The sequence below is a fragment of the Taudactylus pleione genome, unplaced genomic scaffold (assembly GCF_031769625.1).
Source record: "Taudactylus pleione unplaced genomic scaffold, aTauple2 ptg000093l, whole genome shotgun sequence".
Classification (NCBI taxonomy): domain Eukaryota; kingdom Metazoa; phylum Chordata; class Amphibia; order Anura; family Myobatrachidae; genus Taudactylus; species Taudactylus pleione.
The window spans coordinates 18,467,665-18,483,968 of NW_028284495.1; the positions used below are offsets into that span (position 1 = coordinate 18,467,665).

Consider the following 16,304-nt stretch of genomic DNA (forward strand, 5'->3'; position numbering starts at 1 on the left):
ATGCCACATCTACAGGGGTGCATGTTTACCTCCTCCAAAGCCTTAGGTCTCTTGCATGCTTCTTCCCTCTCTTGATAACACCAATACAGCTGGGGAGATGGGAGGATAGCCCTCCAGAATCAGGACAGCCTCTCCTAAAATGGGACAATTGGGTTGAATGTTTACACAGTTAAGCTAGGTACACACTAAACGACGTGGGTAACCCCCCCCCCCGGCAACAGGACAACATATCGGGCAACCAGTACAAAGTAGACAATCCGGTGCCCGACCGCCCAATATGTCGGCCCCTGCCACATCCCGCTGCACGGGGTCGTCAGCCGCATTGTTAGCTTGAGCTGCATGTAGGGCTGACTTGACGATGCGGCTGACGACCCGATGAGAGCACGCACCACACGACATAGTAGGTACACACTAGATGATTTTGAGGATATGTCATTCTGATACGTCAAAATTGAGCAAAATGCTCTAAAAAAATCGCCTAGTGTGTACCCAACTTTAGATGAAAAAGTGAAGTGCTCTGTAAACATGATGGAAATGATCATTTTGTAGAATGAATCCCCTTTAAAAAACACAGTTGATTTGTAAACATTTAGTAGGCATTCTCCACAGTTCTGTTTTTTTAAAATGTAGAGTCATTTTTGTTTAATAGATATGTGGGAAATCCCTCCCATGACAGCTATTTACCTCAGTAAAATAGGTATGGTGCGTGCCATTACACATTCCGTTTGATAATTGATTTTTTTGTAGGAGGCACGCATTACTTATAAGAGAGGATTACTTGATTCAGAATCCCTGAGCAGAAACAGAAAGGAGTGTTGACACCTACAAAAAGATTAATGGTCAGTGTGCAAAGTGGGTCATCCAAAGCATCCATCTTGCCTGACATAGGTTTAAAATAATTACAGAATTAATTCTGTGGGATTAAATCGGGTCATAAATATTTGAGACATTCTTTACCAGTACATATTAAATGTGCCTTTGGAACTTGCATGACATTTTAGCAAACCCAAGACTGACTTCAACTATCTGCCTGGATTGTGGCAGATATGATAATGAGAGATAATATAAATCCTGCAAAACTGCTCATTTATTCAGCAATCAGAGATAGAAGTCTTATATAGAGATGTGGTGATGCATTTTAACTTTGGAGAGAGCTGTCTTATACATACACAGTAGGGGTTCTGTTACAAACACTTGTGCATTAGAGTTTTTATGATCAAAGATTTGGGTTCTTGGGTGTAAGAGAAATAAGCATTTGTACAAGACACATGTATAGGAGTCTTCTGATGGGACGAGCTGAGTGTATCGGGTGTTTTATGCTGAATGCTCATTATCGACACATGATTCTGCTGCCAAATGCAAAAACTACATTTCATTTAGAGGAACCAGCTATTCTAACAATCTCCAAAGTATAGGGAATAATCATATAGCATGTCCGCAAATCCTTTTAAACTGTACAAAACGACTTTATTTTCACAATTCCTTTGATGTGGCTGTGATCGAGTGCCAGCTATTACTGTCAGTGGGACATCATTTGCACCATTCAGGCCCACTTGAAAAGGGAAATTTAATTCATATGTACACATAAACCAATATAATTAAAATATTTAAATGTAAAAATGTGATGTGAAGTAAAAACAGCATTGATGTTCTCTTATTTCTACTACTTTATTTAGAGATAAATGAGGCTGTAGTGCTCTGCACATGTGCAAGATTTCCCTGGATGATTCAAGGTGGCGCTGGGAGATGAAAGCTTTGGGTGCTGATGGCGCTGGGAGTTGTGGTGTTGGGTGCTGGTGGTGCTGGGGACTAGTGGTGCTGGGGGCTGATGGTGCTGGGGGCTAATGGTGTTGGGAGCTGCAGGTGCTGGGGACTAGTGGTGCTGGGGGCTGATGGTGCTGGGGGCTAATGGTGTTGGGAGCTGCAGGTGCTGGGGACTAGTGGTTCTGGGGGCTGATGGTGCAGGGGGCTAATGGTGTTGAGAGCTGCAGGTGCTGGGGACTAGTCGTGCTGGGTGCTGATGGCGCTGGGAGTTGTGGTGTTGGGAGCTGGTTGTGCTGGGAGCTGATAGTGTTGGAAGCTGCAGGTGCTGGGGACTAGTGGTGCTGGGGACTAGTGGTGCTGGGGGCTAATGGTGTTGGGAGCTGCAGGTGCTGGGGACTAGTGGTGCTGGGTGCTGATGGCGCTGGGAGTTGTGGTGTTGGGAGCTGGTTGTGCTGGGAGCTGATAGTGTTGGAAGCTGCAGGTGCTGGGGACTAGTGGTGCTGGGGGCTGATGGTGCTGGGGGCTAATGGTGTTGGGAGCTGCAGGTGCTGGGGACTAGTGGTGCTGGGGGCTGATGGTGCTGGGGGCTAATGGTGTTGTGAGCTGCAGGTGCTGGGGACTAGTGGTGCTGGGGGCTGATGGTGCTGGGGGCTAATGGTGTTGAGAGCTGCAGGTGCTGGGGACTAGTCGTGCTGATGGCGCTGGGAGTTGTGGTGTTGGGAGCTGGTTGTGCTGGGAGCTGATAGTGTTGGAAGCTGCAGGTGCTGGGGACTAGTGGTGCTGGGGACTAGTGGTGCTGGGGGCTGATGGTGCTGGGGGCTAATGGTGTTGGGAGCTGCAGGTGCTGGGGACTAGTGGTGCTGGGTGCTGATGGCGCTGGGAGTTGTGGTGTTGAGAGCTGGTTGTGCTGGGAGCTGATAGTGTTGGAAGCTGCAGGTGCTGGGGACTAGTGGTGCTGGGGACTAGTGGTGCTGGGGGCTGATGGTGCTGGGGGCTAATGGTGTTGGGAGCTGCAGGTGCTGGGGACTAGTCGTGCTGGGTGCTGATGGCGCTGGGAGTTGTGGTGTTGGGAGCTGGTTGTGCTGGGAGCTGATAGTGTTGGGAGCTGCTGGTGCTGGGGACTAGTGGTGCTGGGAGGTGATCTTTAGTTACAAGCTTGAACTTTTTAATATATTAGGTTATCTATCTGCACTTACATACATGGACAGAATAGTTTTAAAACTGTGAATCTGACAGCCTTTCCTTTAATGAGCTATTTTAAAGGTTCTATATTTTACTAAGAAATATACATATAAATAATACATAATAATAATAATTTATAATATCTGTCTTATTTGTAATTCATTCCAGCTTATCTTAAAAGGTAACGAACAAAATATAAATATTACATAGAAAATATCACTTATTTCCATAATCATGGCCTTCTCCGGATGACAGCATAAGTCTTGTCACATTTGCAGTACATAATAAGCAGTGAAAGCATGTGGTATGGCTTATACAACTCAGCATAAAACATGTTTAAATATACATGTGATTTACATCTGAATGATAAAGAAAACATACCGAGCGTTTGCAGTATTTTGTTTTGATTTGTCTATTACAGAATTGCACCAAAGATAGATTCTGAAAATACATAGGGGTCAATTTAATTAGGTGCGAATTGCGAGTAACGAGTTTGTTTCTTGAAACTCGCAGACTTGGCATCGAAGCGTGCCCCCGATAATTCTCCAATCCAATTAAAATTCCGTATTTGCACTACTAGCAGCGGAGGGGTGCAAATTGACTGCCAAATGAGATTTGAGACAAGTGCATGAAAAAGTGGGAAGACCATCCTGGACCCCCCAAAATGGATTATTATGTTAGCCGGACCCTATAGAAGGCTGTTTGTGGGCATTAGGAGGGTACTGTAGGTTTTCGAATGGTACCCCCCCAAAAAAAAAAAAAATTGCACTAATTGGACTAATTAAGCTATTTGAAAACTTTCAATTGCCTAATTAGTCATTAGACACAGCTGTGTCTGACCGTTTAAATGCCATTGCATGGGCGTGCATTAATTAGCCCTTGCGATCTACTACGCCGCATGAGAGCTCTCTGCGTAAGAGTAGTGCTGCCGAGTCTGCGGCTGGTCAGACCTGCCACAAAGGCAAGATGGGCGCTAGATCGGTGTCAATGTTACCGATATTTCCCCAGGTATGCGTCGTCGCACGCAGATAAGTAAGCAGCCGTGGGAATATTTATGCTCAGGTGATCTTTGCAAACATTAGCATATATTCGTAGCTGCATTGCATATGAAAACGCAGCTGCAATCACATTAGCGTCCATCTCTGAATTAGGTCCAAAATACAGAAAGAGAGTACTGAGACCCAAACATTGAGGGGTTTCCAATAGAGTGCCTGCGGCATGCTGGGTGTGACTGTGTTATACTAATTGTAGTCACATCTCTGGTGGACTCTATTTTTATGCAACACCCAACAGAGGCACCTGTTTCCATTGCATGTGTCAGTGGAATCCTGAAACTTTGCAACAGTTTCCTAAATTCTGGGTGGGTGGAAAGTATGTACTAGTGAGTGACTTGTAGGACAGTTGAACAAAGCCATGCCCCCTACCACCACTGCAACTAAATCTGTGCCTATATTTTAAATGTACCCTATGGCAAAGCAACATGGTTTTCACAGCATCCAAAATTGCACCATTTAGGTATGAGTCCCACAGTGTGGATTCTGAGCTGTGACATTGATCTACCTCAATGGGGGATTCTGTGAAGTGTAAGCATGCTAATGTGGCCACTGTCATAGGGTAACGGGATGTAGTCACTATCCCGGCTGCCGATAGGCTGGCGCTCACCTTACCGCCACCGTAATCTCGACAGCAGTTGGAATCCCGGCTCCAGAATCCCGACCTCTGGCATCCCAATGGTAAATATTAGGGCTAGGGGGAGTTTTAGGGTTAGTATTAGGCAGTCGGGGGAGGGTTAGGATTAGGCTGCGGGAAGGTGGAGGGTTAGCATTAGGCTGTGGGAGGGGACGGTTAGGGATAGAATGTGGGAAAGTTGGGTTAGGGTTATGGGGATGGTTAGGGTTAGGGTACTTACCTTCAGACGTTGAGATTCTGACTGTCGGGATGCCGCTGTCGGTATTCTGACCGCCAGCATCCCGTACCCAACCTGAGTAAACATAGATTCCATAAGAAAAGATAATAAATACATGAGCAAACACAGAAATATGCTCATAGGGCACAAATGGAATGAGAGGGTAAAAGGAGAGAAAGAAAGACACAGACACCCACAACACAGAGACACACAAACACGAGCCCGTCATGGCGAAGAGTTGGAAGCAGTGTAATAGCGTAAAGCAGGGATCTTCAACCTTTTACACAGCGTGGGTCACATTAATAAATTCAATGAAGCCCGAGGGCCACTAAACTATGCGCCACACAGTAGCACAATCTTGATTCACCCAATTCACATTACACCACATAGTCGTGTCCCTTATTCATGTATGACACACAGCAGTGCCCACATTTGTGCCCCTAATACACAATGCCCACAGCAGTAGTGCCCCTTACACATCATGCCCACAGCAGTAGTGTCCCTAATGCAATGCCTACTGTAGTCGTGCCCCTTATGTAGTGCCCCCAGCAGTGGTGCCTTTTATGCCATGCCCTCAGTAGTGGTAGTGCCCCATGTGCAGTGCCCCATATGCCGTGCCCACAGTAGTGGTATTGCAGTGCTCCTTATGCAGTGCGCACTTTGGTAATGCCTCTTATGTAGTGCCCCCAGTAGTGGTATTACCCCTTATTCAGTGCCCCCAGTAGTGCTGCCCATTATGCAGTGCCCACAGTGGTAACACCTCTTATGTAGTGCCACCAGTAGTGGTAGTACCCCTTATTCAGTGCCCCCAGTAGTGCTGCTCCTTATGTAGAGCCCACAGTGGCAATGCCCCTTATGCATTGTCCCCAGTAGTGGTAGTGCCCCATGTGCAGTGCCCCCAGTAGTGGTAGTGCCCCATATGCCGTGCCCCCAGTAGTGGTAGTGCAGTGCCCCTTATGCAGTGCCCACAGTGGAAATGCCTCTTATGCAGTGTCCCCAGTTGTGGTAGTGCCCCTTATGTAATGTCCCCATTAGTGGTGCCCCAGTATTAGTGACCCCAGTAGTAATGCTCCCAGTACTAGTGTCCCTAATAGTAATGTCCCCTAGTATTGGTGCTTCTAATTGTAATGCCCCCTAGTAGTAGTGCCCCCAGTAGTAATGCCCGTAGTACTAGTGCCCCTAATAGAGATGCCCTCTAGTAGTAGTGCCCCTATTAGTAATGCCCCCTAGTAGCTAGTAGTAGTGCCCCCAGTAGTAAAGCCACTTACAAAAAAAATACTACTACTTACCTTAAACTCCGCGTCTGCTGCCTCCTGTCCACTGGGCTGCTCTTCTGTCAGAACTATTGGAGAGACGTCATGACGTTTCTCCCATGATGCACTGCACACACTGCGGAAGCCGGAGCTCAGTAGTGAGCTCCAGCCTCTGGCTGGCGGTGCGGTGCAGATAGGGAGCCGGGCGCCCGCTGGTAACAAAATCTCAGCGGGCGCCCGGCAAATGGATCCTGTTGGCTGGCCGCAGGGAACGGCTCCGCCCGGTCGGCGGGCCTCTCGACAGACCGCCACGGGTTGAATACCTCTGGTGTAAAGTCTGGATCGGGTCCCCAGTGCACACTGTGCATATGCAGCCTTTGGGGGTTGACAAAGAGGGATCTGGAGGATCCGTAAAAAATTGTAAAATAGTAGCCCATTGGCTACTATAAGAGAACGCCATCTGGAGATGGCGTTACCTATCAGAGTCAAGCTCCGGAATGCTAAGGTAATTCCTGCAGCGCCAATAGAAACCTTTTGGGGCTGCATTTGCGAATGAAGATGGAGAGGCAGCGGCAGATCTCTGTGGTATCAGCTGCAATCCCTCCTTAGTACATCTGGTGCATCCTTAATATATACAGGTACTTATAAATAGGCCCCAGAGAGAGAAATATACAGAAGTGCAAAGGCAAACAACTAAGAGATAGAATCACCGAAAGAGGAGGGAAATACGGCCACAAGAGTCGGGAATATGTGCGGAGGAACAGAGATACACATATAAACAAATATACCTCTACTGGAATCATGGAAGGAAGAGACGTGCTTAGGTGCTGCTCTACCAATTACCGGTATGTCCTGGGGAAGGGGGGGGGTGTTGTACATTCATCATGTAGATACCGATGGAATGTCAACATATTGTCCCTGGTTCTCCTTCTTCTCCAGCGTTCCGTTGAGTATTCCTCCTCTATCCATAATCCCTAACCCTCCCTCTAATGCCTAACCCTAACTTCCCTCCCCACAGAAACTTAACCCTTACCTCCCACCACCTTGCCTAACATTCTCCTGTCCGAAGCCTAACCCTAATATCGACATTCTGACAATGTTGTCATCTCACATGTTGATATTCTGAAAATGTTGACAGTTTAACAGTGTAGACAACTGTTGACATTGTACATGTCGACTCACATGCCCACTGCTACTACAGTACTTTGCGCCATTCTATTCCGTTTTTCCCCTATTTGTGCCCAGGAAAGAGTCACTGTTGTAGACTATGTTGACATTTAGGATAATTTGGATGCTATGACCAACACAGCCTTGTCTACAAAGTTACCTGTAGAACTCTTTTTACAGATGTCTTTATTCTTTTCTTTGGCTAGTTGGTACAAAAGTTAACGTATTACCATAGTACAGCAGTGTCAGAAACCCTGGTGAGCCCCGAGATTATTAGAGTTAGTGACCAGACTAGAAAGCTGTATATGCCCTTGAGGTACCAGTGTTACACAAAATAGTATTTTTTACCTGGCCGTGCATGGGGATACAGTCAACATCCCGGAACATGGGATATCGCTGCTTAGAATACTGGCGCCGGCATCCTGACACCTGTAAGAATCCCCCCGCTGGCATCCCAAAGGTAAGTAGCAGAGTTAGGGGGAAGGTTAAGGTTAGCCACTAAGGGGAGAGATTTAGGGTACGGATAGGGGGAGGTTAGGTTTAGGCACTAGTGGAGGAGGTTAGGTTTAAGCACCGTGGAGGGAGAGGGGGAGAGCTAGGAAACTGACCAACTGGTGTCGGGATCCTAACCATGTCGGGATCCAGGCATCGGGATTCAGACCGCCGGGATCCTGAGCGCTGGCATCCTGTACCCAACCCCGTGCATGATCCTGATGCTTTGGCACTGCAGTTGCAAGCCAACACTGAAACATATTTTTGTTAAGTTTATTTAGCATTTTATTTACACAAATTTGAATATGCCACATATTAATCAGATATTATATAATGTTGCATCTTATGTTTATAAAAAACACAAAATAACAAAATTAAATTCAAAACAGCCTATAAATCTGTATTTCAGAGTACTGTAAATCCTGACTTTGTCTTGTTTTCACTTTCATTCCTCCAACCACTTACATTTACTCACCAAGCTCATACCCTGGCCATTCACGGTATTGATTCCGCTATTGCGGCCTCTGCACATCAATTTAACCTCCTCTCCTTCGCCTCTATCTCTGCTCAAGATCTTTCTTCCACTCCTGAGAGTTTTCTTTTTATTAGCTGAATACATGCTTGTATCTATGAGGATCATGTACATAGTGTACCGATTGCTTCTTTGTTATTGCATGCTGTATCACATCAGTCTAACGTAGGTTACCTTATTTTATCAGATTATTTCAAGGTAACTTTCTCCTGTACAGTATAACTGTATACTTTAAGGCAGGGAGACAGGTTATCATTGTCCGATTCATTTTTCAGTGAAATTGGTGAGTATAGATGTAATTATGACCCACAGGTTTTCTGTACAGATTTTAGGGGGTAAATTTACTAAAGTGAGAGTTTTTAGAAGTGAGATTTAGAAGAGATGTTGCCCATAGCAAAAAAACAGATTCTACTTAACATTTAACTAGCACCTTCTAGAAGATAATAGCAGAATCTGATTGGTTGCTATGGGCAACATCTCTTCTAAAACTCACTTCTTTAAAACTCTCACCTTAGTAAATTAACCCCTATGTGTGTTTGCCAAAACAAAAAAATGTACATATAATACCTAATCGCCTGATAAGAGGCTACACTGACTGATATTATATGATTCCTAGCATTAGAAGATAGAAGTAACATATAAAACCGCCTTATCTGTTATCATTTTCTATTCTAAAGCAACACTTGCACTGCACTAATCCTTAAAAGCAAATCCAATCTTTAATGCTGATGTTTGTTTTTTATTTTGTTTTTCCACCACTAATCCTCTCTAATAATTTCCAATATATCTATTTACTCTTCACGTGTCTTTGTAATGCTTCAGTACAAAAGTCTAAAATCGCAGATATAAAAAGATAGGACAGAAGAGCATGTAACCAATATCAAGCAAAATAATTACTATCTGATACTCTCGATTGTATGTATAAATATCAAAATACACTTCATTAAAAGAAACAATTATAAAAACAAATATAAACCGCATAATATAAAAATAGCTATTGGACCATAATTAATGGTTGTTGCTGGGTTCAGTATAGCTGTATGGCACAGCTGGCCTAACAATCAAACAATAACAATGACATTCAGGCAAAGAGCCAGTGTTCTTGTAAATATATATCAAGTCCATCCTTAGGAGCAGTTAGGATATGTCCTGCAAGCAGCATGGTTGATAGATCACAAATAATATAAATAAATAAATAAATAAGTGCCTGGAGATGAATGTCTCCTATCCTATAGATAGGAGCTCTGTATATTGTAGAAAATGCAGGATCCCACTGTGCCACGGGTACAATGTGCAATGCACCACTATGAAGTAAAATAGATAGCCAGTGGAGCTCTACTATATGTATTAGTATATGTGCCTGGTCCTCGAGTGCCTCTCTGAGGTGGATTCAGCATCCAGCATGCCGCTCAGATGCTAGTAGGTAAACTGGTAAAGTATGTACAAACAGTGATGTCTCCGCTCAGATGCTAGTAGGTAAACTGGTAAAGCATGTACAAACAGTGATGTCTCCGCTATCAAGACAGGTGAAACACAGCACTGCTGACGCGTTTCGTCACATAGTGCTGATATAACATAAAGACCAACTTAACATACACTGTACAACTTTGCTCATTTTGAGAGTTCAATCTGTGCCTATGTAACACAAATCAATGCAGGCAAAACTTTAGTTATGACAAATTTTATGTAAACTCTGCTTCTACCAATACTTTTGAGTCTCCTCGTTTTAAAGGGCCACTACTTTTAAATACAGCGCTGTTAAAATGAAAGTATTCTTACATAAAGCACTCTGGAGCGACTTCAGAGGATCCGCACTTCAGAGGATCCGCTAGTCATGTATTGTAAAATGATAAAATAAGTTACAATTTTTGTCACCAGGTGGTGATATTGAAAATGCATATCACTCAAAGTGCATTAAAATTGTTAATTGTCTCTTACATTGTGGTCACCAGCAGTTTGCGTTCAAATAACAGCATTCTCTATAGCACAATGTGACGTCAGGTGGAATATCCAGCACATGACGTCTAATGCAGTCTTCAGATCTAACATATGGTCTTCATAAAAATAAATCCACAACCAAAAGTCACATGGGATGAGGTCCGGTGATTGGGTTGATGTCTCAAAGTCAACCACTGTATTAAACATATTTGTCACCCCAATCACAGGACCTCACCCTATAGAACTTTCAATTGTGTGTTTTGTTTTTGAAGAACAAGGTTTCAGATCTGAAAGACAGCATTAGACATCATGTGCTGGCTATTCTACCTGACATTCTGCATTGTGCTATACAGAATGCTGTTCTTCGAATGGAATCTGTTGTTGACAGCAATGGAGGACATATTGAACAAGGGGGGATGGTTAGAATACTTATGTAGCCCCGTCAGGATTTTGAGCATTGGGATGCCACTGTCGCTCTTTTGACAGCCAACATTCCGACTGCTGATCTCCCATACCCAACCCATTTTTGGAACTTGTCTGTGGGAACTGACACCATCTTCAGATAATGAGAGTTCATGAACACTTCCTCCTTCCTATGGGAAACACGATCGGCATTGTTTAATTTCACTGCAATGGAAGGAGCGTTGATAAGGATTGCGGTGACAGCTGATTTTTAGATTAGTTGTCCCTGTGCCATAGCAATGTAGAAATGGTCCAGCATTTTAGTATCCACTGTGGCAAGTCGCAGTATGTTGGATCCTAAATTTACGTGGGGCCAATGTAAATTATATTGAATAGATCCGAGGTTGATCTTTAAATAGGTTTCCTAAGGGGAGAACATTTTTCTATGATCAAAAATATAATTTAGTCCTGCTAAGTTTCTTAAACCCTTACATATGTATTTGTGTCTTATTACCTGTATCACCTACACCACCGACACTAGCTAAACAAAAAGTGTCGCCTAAGTGGCCGATGGTTAGGGGGTGCTTAAAACATAGAATTAGTGCCATCTGCTGACATAATTGGGAAAAGGTCGATGATGGGCTGCAAAAGTGGCACTGGGCTATGATGTCAATGTCCAGTGCCACACTCCCAGATTGAAGGGAGCAGAAGATGTTATCCCTTCCTCGGGAGCAGAGGATGTTATCCCTTCCTCCTTCCCATCTGTTAGGTAAGAAGCAGCTGGGGAAGTGGTGACTTCTGGCAGTGTCTTAACTTTAATGCACTTTAACGATGATATGTTTTATTTATAAGATGACTATAACAAGTCTGATGTATAGTTTAAATGCAATTTTCCCCAAAATTGCAGTTGTATAGTGCACTCATCAAAGAGCCACAATTGTGAGCATATGCAAAGTGACAACGATAGCAAATTGTATGCAGATATGAACCAGTAACACATACCCTGTTAACCATCCAGCATTCTGCACATGCTCTAATGCAGTGGATCCCAAACTTTCTTGAATCATGGCACCCTCGAGTATCATCATTTTTTCAAGGCACCCCTGGGACTGAAGTTTCTAATTATGAAATTCTGCAAAAAAACATAAAATTAAGTAAATTGTGTTATATGCAATCCTTAGGTTCAGTTATGTGGCCTTAGATTCAGTTATGTGAAGGTGCGATTCTGTTTATGCACATATTTTATGATTAGCAGCCACTAGCTTTGGTTTTCCATATCACATGGACCATAAATAATTTGATCTGGTCCTGGACACCCAACCCGTGGCACCCCTGCATGTGCCCCGATGCACCCCAGGGTGACACAGCACACAGTTTGGGAACCACTGCTCTAATGGCAATTGGTCCGGTGTGTAGGGTGATTTGCCTTCACCATGGACATCGCCTGATTTCTGTTACACATTACCCGATTTAATGAACGATGGACCGATCACTCGTTCCGTCCTTCATTAATATGCATGACGTCGCATGCAATATAGTGTGATTGCCCGTGCAGCACGGCCAATTACACAATATCACATGCGGCCGCGGGAGCATGCAAATTGGGCATACACATGGCACGTTATGCCTGATTTGTCATTCTGATTTGGCCACATCGGGCCAATATTGCTCCAGTGTGTACCCTGGCTTTACACTCATATTTTCAACCAATTGTTTTGCTTGCAAAATATGCATGGTCTATTAGACCCCTGGAACTTTAACAACCTCTAAAATACAGCAAATAGCTTCAAACAAGCACATATAATTTGCATGATCAACAAAGAAAGCACAAGTCAGCTCCTATTCTAAATAAAATTGAACCGCAGATACCTACAGTTTAAAATACACTAGTGTAAAGTACTGAGCTTGCACCAGAGAATAACATTTCAAGGCGGATAATATAAGTTATTCAGCATTAGCTATTGTGCTGTGGCACTCGGCCACATTATTGAGTCTCATCAGCATGTATCTTATTGCCCTGACTTTATTCAAACTGGTGTATATATTTACTTAATGTTGATTTATTTTCTGCAAATGTTTTGAACGATTTCAGCATCATAAACAAAAAAGAATAAAATATACTTTCTAGAAAATAACCACATACATTTTGTCAGAGTCTCATGATTTGACATTTAGCAGATAGCATAAACAAATGTAATTTGTGGAACAGTGTATATATGAGTTGACAGGTATATCTATTTGTGAAGACTATATTTCCACATTGCACATACAGTGTATAAAATATTGAATTGTCCTTGTTTTTATATGTTAAAGGGCTCTTTCGACATCAGAGAAATAAAATTTCCTCCACAACGTAAGCACAATGGCTTTCTACAGAGACAGAAAAGAGATTGGGTTATCCCACCTATTAACGTACCGGAAAACTCGAGATCTTTTCCTCAGGAATTAGTACGAGTGAGTATTAAACTAATTAATGTTATTTTTTGCATTTCATCAGTAATCACAAATATGATGCTACTGTATGTATAATTAATTATTAATGAATAGCGAATTTCTTTAACATTTAAATATCGGCAGCGTTGAGTAAGGGTAACTCTATGTGGATCTTTTGGAGGAGAGGATGCCCTTAATGTGATAAAGGTGCAGTATGTTGCAAACGCTCAATAGACCTGTGGAATTATACTAATATTGAAAAACCAATGCTTTCTTATTACATGCTAGCTGTGGTCCATGGCTTCACCCACAATGAAATCGCTTCTGCCAACATTTTTTTTATTTTAGGTGTTCTAGTTGTATTGCTTTGCATAGGGGCCCTGTCGTGGGAATGGCCCACGTCATCAGCTCTATACAGACTATGGTGGTAGCAGCACCTTCACCCATCACTGACACCAATGTCACTGTGTGCCCTGTGCACAGACTGCTATGTAGCTTATCCTATTCACCCACCACTCACACCAATGTTATTGTGTGCCCTGTGCACAGACAGCTATGTAGCCTATCCTATTCACCCACCACTCACACCAATGTCACTGTGTGCCCTGTGCACAGACTGCTATATAGCTTATCCTATTCACCCACCACTCACACCAATATCACTGTGTGCCCTGTGCACAGACAGCTATGTAGCTTATCCTATTCACCCACCACTCACACCAATGTCACTGTGTGCCCTGTGCACAGACAGCTATGTAGCCTATCCTATTCACCCACCACTCACACCATTGTCACTGTGTGCCCTGTGCACAGACAGCTATGTAGCCTATCCTATTCCAGTGAAGCAGGCACAAAGCACCTCTCCCCCAACCCCTTACTGACCACACACATGGTACCACATCTATCTCTTGCATTGATGATGTCAATACATTTTGTTTCTACTTCAGGGTCCATAGGGGGTCCACAGGGTTGACCTTGGGGTTATAGCTGGAACAGGATCCATGGGCACCACACAGTTAAGCTTTTAGCTCCCAGGATGCACTTGGGTCCTCCTCTATACCCCGCTCCCGAGCCACAGGCACCTCAGTGTAAGCTGGTGCCCGGCCGGAGTCGGTCACCGCGCAGGGGGGCTGCAGGAGCAGCCCCCAGAAGCTTTTTATTTTAAGTTAGATTTTATTTATTTTTTATCTATTTTTACTACAGACGGCAGCGAAGGGCTGTCTGTACAGACGCCCACGCTGCCGCTCTGATCCCCGACTGGCGCCGCGACGCCAGTACTGATCTGGGGATCGCGGCGGGAGGACAGAGTCCGTACTAGCCGGACTCTGTCTACCTCCCAGGACTGCTGCCGGAGTCGCCGGGGATTCAGGTAAGCCGCGCGTCGCTGGCTAGCGGCGGCGCGCGGAATGCCTTAAATGCAGTCCTTTAGCCTCCGGTCCGGGGGACAGACTGGAGGCTGCTGGCAGTGGCGGCGGGCCCCCCCATATCCCGTGGGACCACTAGACCACCAGGGATAACCGGCAAGCGGGAAGCCAGCATCCCTGGGGTTAATGGCCAGCCAGGGGAGGAAGCCTTCCCTGTCAGCGGCTCCTCCCCTCAGCTCAGCGCGCCTTTCAGCACGCAGTCTGGCGTCGCTGAGCTGCAGATTCCTCGGCCACTCCTACTCTGAGGTCTCCAGCGGCCATTTTCCCAGTGGCAGCGCAGATCTCAGGGAGCACGCGGACCGGTCCCCCTGTGTACCTCTCCCCTGATTAAGGACAGCCTACACAGCACTATAGCCCTCCCAGACACTGAATCTGGGCAGGTTGATTGTAGTGTAAAGGTGCAGTGAGTATATCTTCCTGCATGGTATGTGACTTTTTGCTAGTGCTGCCTGTCTGTGCTTATTTTCCGCTTACTGTCAGCTTATACCTATCCCTTTACTTCTCCTACAAGCCCTGCAGGTGTGTGGGGGAGGTGCGTTTCTACTGACCTCACTTATATAGATCACGTATTTGTGAGGTCCGTCACATACAGTTGTGTGCTACTCAGTGCCATATTGTGGGCTGTTGTTCAGCACACCGGTGAGTGCGTTTTACTTCTACCCTGGTGCCAGATATATAATATATTCTGTCATGTCAGACGAGGAGGTTGAGCGCTCAGTGGCTCCGGTGTTGGCCTCCTGCGGACGCTGTTCTGCAGGAGTAGATAGGGAAGATTTGTCACAGGATGGCCTGTGTAGTCGATGCCAGGTGGCTCCTGGCCCATCCAGACCTTCTCTGGCGCAGGAACCACCGTGGGCGATGTTTTCTCAAGTGCTGGTGTCTATTGCGGACCGTCTGTCGGTCCCGACTGCTCTCCCTACTAGGGTGTTGCCCCAGCCGACCATCCCCCATTCCCCGGGTGTCCCGCAGTTATTGCGGAGTCCTCCTGGGTCTCAATCAGTTGGTCCCTATGCGGGGTTGCCTATGTATATACAGGCTTCCCCTGTGCCGCAGCAGCCTGTGGTACCTTTTCAGGCCCCTATGGCGACGCCTCCACCATGGGTGGATGTGCTCTCCAACTCCGTGCAAAATTTGGCGGCCGCTTCCTCGGCTTTTCAGTCAATGTTGCAGACTGACATGCCTTCCAGGATTTCTAAACGCCCACTCATGACACGGGCTGCTCAGGTATCGGACTCAGAGGGTTCCTCAGATGATGGGGAGGTCCCTGATGACACTGACTCGGACGCCTCGGTCCAGGAAATGGATACCAAGTCGTCCATTAATGTGCGAGCACTAGTTAGGGCGGTGCGAGCTATTCTTCTTATAGAGGATGAGGCACCGGTTCCTAGGTCGAAGTTTCCTAGTTTCAAAAAAACTAAGGTGGCTTCTGCGGTGTTTCCCCTGTCGGATCAGTTGACGGATCATATGGCGGTAGCTTGGCAGGCGCCCAGTAAGAGATTCCTTCCTCAGAAGCGGTTGGCTTCTAATTACCCCTTCCCTGAGGCACATTGTAAAAAATGGGAAACTCCACCGGCGGTGGATTCCCATGTCACCCGTTTAACTCGGGGCGCCACCTTACCATTACCGTCGATATCCTCGCTGAAGGATCCCACGGACAGGAAAGTTGAGACTTGCTTAAAGTCTATTTACTCCCTCTCCGGGGCGGTGGCCCGACCGTCCATGGCCATTTCCTGGGTGGCCAAGGCCATTGAGGGGTGGGCCAATGCATTGGAAGATACCTTCCCGGACGACGCTCCGGATGTCCAGCGGGC

At 45.5% G+C, this 16,304-nt stretch overlaps 1 protein-coding gene across 1 annotated transcript in view; it reads left to right on the forward strand.

The window, feature by feature from the left end:
* The window catches only part of CDH2 (cadherin 2), a 326,405-nt gene that overhangs the window by 230,065 nt on the left and 80,036 nt on the right, over positions 1-16,304 (forward strand). Inside the window, exon 4 of the mRNA XM_088469582.1 lies at positions 12,950-13,090. Within this exon, the coding sequence (XP_088325708.1) occupies positions 12,950-13,090 (141 nt within the window). The remainder of the gene's footprint in view (positions 1-12,949; positions 13,091-16,304) is intronic.